The sequence below is a fragment of the Notothenia coriiceps genome, unplaced genomic scaffold, assembly GCF_000735185.1.
Source record: "Notothenia coriiceps isolate Sejong01 unplaced genomic scaffold, NC01 NC01_scaffold00005013, whole genome shotgun sequence".
NCBI classification, from domain to species: Eukaryota; Metazoa; Chordata; class Actinopteri; order Perciformes; family Nototheniidae; genus Notothenia; species Notothenia coriiceps.
Window position 1 is genome coordinate 352 of NW_011337714.1, and position 4,213 is coordinate 4,564.

Here is a 4,213-nt window from a genome sequence, read left to right on the forward strand (position 1 = left end):
TTTGATGTTTGAACGGAGTTTCTGCGATGTTCAATGCGGGAGGAGAAGAGGGCCAAAATAACCCGGCGGAATAATAATAAAAATGTTGTCCGTAGAAGAACAGTTAGTTGGAATGCTGTTAACAGCATTCCCACTAAATAAACATTTATATTCATATATATAAACATCAATATTGGCTACATCCGTGGACTCATCCAGCTGCAGAGCGAAATATACACTAGCTCTCACTTGCTCCAAAAGCTGAGCAGATACTCAGTTTCACTCTCCGTAGCGGCAGCTCAATTCTGATTGGCTTGAAGGGCGGTCGTGTGATTTAAAAACCAAAAAATAAAATAGAATATTCATAAATAAAAAATATTAAAAGATTGGCATCAAAGGACACATAGATTGATAGATATGCAGTTATTAATAACATCCACAAAAAAAAATGTAACTTTAAAAAAAAGAAATTCCCCTTTCTCTCAAACTTTGCGTGACCCCCCTGCTGCCCCCTGGCGGCCCCCCGGTGTTGTAATTTTCGGGTTAGACAGGGAGACAAACATATGGCCAAAACAGCATTCCCCTCCCTTCACATCCCCACAGGAACAAAAGCGGGCAGCAACTACTAGATGTGCCGAACACAGGGTCTGTACATTGTTAACGGTCGGCTTCGAGGGGACTCCTTTGGTCACTACACACACAGCTCTCCTCTTGGCAATAGCTCAGTAGATTATAGCATAACAGACCTCGACCCCTTCTGTCTGAGGGCATTCACAGTCATCCCCCTAACTATAGGATTAAACGGCACTATGTTTAGAATGGGGAAAAGTGCATTTGAAGGATGCAGGGGGTGTGGAGTGAAATAAAATGTGGAACACATCATATCACATTGCAACATTTACAAAACCAAGAGAGAAAACTAAGTGACAGGGTCAGAGAGGCAGGAGGGGAGTGGAGCCTGATCGGGATACTGGGAACAGAAGTTGAGGGGGTAAGAGCTACCAGGAAGGCCCTTTTTAAGTATTTGGTTGAAACAGGGCGGATTAGAAGAATTTAAAATAACGTAAACACAGTGGTATACTTCCACAATTGGTGTTAGGATGACATGGTGATACATAACCTTGTACAGTAGGTGGCAGTATGCACCTTAAAGCTGTTTGCAATCTGCCAATAACTGAGAGAAGAAGAAGATACTCCTGTCCAGTAGCGGGCAGCATGCACTCCTTCTGATCTGCCTTGTCTTTGAAACAACGAAGAAGAAACTGCAGCCTTTGCGATTTTCGCGGGAAATCCTGTCTGCGGCGTTGTTTTCTTTTGAGGCTGTTTCTTTAAAAGCGCATCTTCTTCCTATGCGGTGTTTGAATGAAATCAAACAGAGCTTGTTTACCTATATTAATTATTGCTTGTATTGTTTTATCTGAACTGCAGCAGACAGCAAGGAAACAGGATGAAGTATTTCACCCGGCTGAGAGTCAGACGAGTCTACAAGTGGCGAGGAGAGCCCATCAGTTTCAACAGGAAGTTAAAAACATGTGAATATGCGTGAGTATCTTTCAGTAGTCACGAAAGGAGAACGCTTTTCAGTCGCGAAGGAAATATTCCAATTGTTTGCTGAAGTACACGTAGGCTACCACATTGAAATACTCGTGCATTGGAAACCTTAATGAAGTACACGCGTGTAGGGAACATGTTAAGCAGACTACTCTTTAAGCGCTTTTAGTGGTTTAATATATAATTTCTGGATGAATGTTACTGCAGCATTATTGTGTTTGTTACATTTCCCTTCTGTAGTTGTATTAGGTATTTCTAATGTTAACTTCTTTATATACTGTAACTGTTGGGTAGTTTAATCTGAAGCAATCCGTCATATTGTATAAGATGATCCTACTGTATGTTTGTAGCTCTGCTGTGATGTGAAACCACGTTCCTCAGTAGTCCTGTTTCCTGTTTCAGATTGTGATGATGGATTTTCTAGCTGATCTAAGAGGCTTTTAAAACGTTGTATAGCTTCAGCAGAATTGTCAACACATGAATGAACATTTCATCTTTTAGTTTATTGAAATAAACATATCTGGAGATAGTTTAATCTGTTTAATTGAATTATTAGTATATGCTTCATAAATGTGTTCATCACTTTAATATTGCAGGTGATCAATGTGGAGCTCATTTTAATTGCTTAAGTACTTTAATCTGTGATAATACATACATATTTTATTTGGTGGTAATGTTTTTTAAATTAATAATGTGAATATGTTTATATCCCAGCTCTTTGGACATTAGTGTGGAGGGTCTCCCCAGGGTCACTGTCATTAAAACTGGCCAACACATCCTCATAGAGGGAGACGATGAAGACAACCCATACGTGGCCAAAGTCATCCGGCTGTATGGAGATGGTAAGAGACTCAATGCTATACTTGACTTTGTCCCCAAAGACTGTAACTGAAAATCTTTTTCTCTCTCACTTCGGGTTTCAGAGAACGGGAAACAAAAGAAAGTGGTGGTTCAGTGGTTTGTTCGTGTGTCTGAAGTGCCTTTGGGCCAGCTGAAGCTGCTGGGCAGAGAGCCCCACCCTCAGGAGATCTTCTACTACCAGGGCCGCAACTGTGACGATGAGGTGGACGCCGAGTCTATCCTCAGACCTGTGAAGGTGACTTTTAGTGACATCTGAATAACATGAGTATTCCTGTCATTTATTCATTGTTTTTTCTTTATGAACTGGACAAGTGTGCTTTTGTTAGGTCTTGATAACTGCAGTTCAAACAACACCAAATTATAAACATTTGAATAAACTATAATAATTAAAGAAATAAAAGCCAAAGCTAATTATCGTAGAACTAGGATTTCACTGATCATTCCTTAATTGGGTCCTTCTCAGAGTCCGATGTGACACTTATGTTTACTTAAAGGTTGATTACACTTATGTCAGACTGACCCATTGAAACGACACGTCTAGCCTACTCCATTGGCTGCCTTAAGAACTCTCACATGGTTTAAAGTTAAATCTAACCAGAACAGTGGGGTTCAGTAAAAAAAGGATTGGACATTGATTGACTTTATTTTAGCTTGATCACGACCCAATTAATTATTCCCACGATGATCCCAATCCCAAAAGCTGTGAATCTGTCAGTTGCAAGTTTGACAGTAATGTAATGCCATGCTAAATTAGTGTAATTATTAGTGTGTGTACGAGTTTATCAACACCACTGAAGTAGTTTTCTGATGTCAAATATCTTCATGGACAGGTCCTCCAAGAAGCAAGAGGGAAAATGTTTGCTTTTAAGCATTTTACACTAACCCTCTATGTGTCTGTCCTGTGTTCACAGGTACAGCGTCTGGATGGAGCAGCTCCGTTCCCAGACTCTGACGACCAAGACACCCTGTATGTGAAGCTCTCCTGGGACTCGAAAACCTTTAAGTCGGTTGACTCTGCTCAGGTGGATTCTGATCTTTCTCCAGATTCCTCCTCTTCTCCTCCTCCCTGTTCCAGATCATTCCTCCCCCCCTCAACCCCTTGCTCTCCCCCTGCAGCGACTCCAGCGTCCCGAGGCCCTGCTCGACGCGCCTTGCCCACTCAGGATCTCGCCATCATGTGCCAGGCAGCTCCCGGGGAAGTGAGATACTCCAAGGCCACCATGAGTGCAGGGAAACCCAGTACTGCAGAGGCAGAGTCAATGCATTCAGCCACCAAACGGTCTGCTTCAAAATGCCTGAGCGCCAAACGGAGGAATGCCTTTGCAAGGACGCCCGGCATTCGCAAGAAACTGGAGCTCAGCAGTGAGTGTTACATACACTGAACAAAAATATAAATGCAACACTTTTGTTTTTGCTCCCATTTTTCGTGAGATGAACTCAAAGATCTAAAACATTTTCTATATACACAAAATAACCATTTCTCTCATATTGTTCACAAATCTGAAAAAATCTGTGACAGTGAGCACTTCTCCTTTGCCGAGATAATCCATCCCACCTCACAGGTGTGGCATATCAAGATGCTGATTAGACAGCATGATTATTGCACAGGTGTGCCTTTGGATGGCCACAATAAAAGGCCACTCTGAAACGTGCAGTTTTGCTTTATTGGGGGGGGGTCTGGGGGGGTCCGAAAACCCTAGGGTTAAACCCTAACCCTAACATGTCACCCATTGAGCATGTTTGGGATGCTCTGGATCGGCGTATACGACAGTGGGAGGGGTTGTTGTGTTTTGTGAGAATTGAACCTAGGGGCAGTACGTAC

The 4,213-nt window shown here is 42.3% G+C and overlaps 1 protein-coding gene across 1 annotated transcript; it reads left to right on the top strand.

Moving 5' to 3' along the window:
• Positions 1-1,238: 1,238 nt before the first annotated feature.
• Positions 1,239-3,753, top strand: LOC104942745 (origin recognition complex subunit 1-like; the record flags this gene model as incomplete). The annotated part of the gene is made up of 4 exons (XM_010768021.1): positions 1,239-1,521; positions 2,245-2,372; positions 2,454-2,626; positions 3,303-3,753. Coding segments are annotated over exons 1-4 (847 nt in total), but the record flags the coding sequence as incomplete, so codon positions are not given.
• Positions 3,754-4,213: the final 460 nt, after the last annotated feature.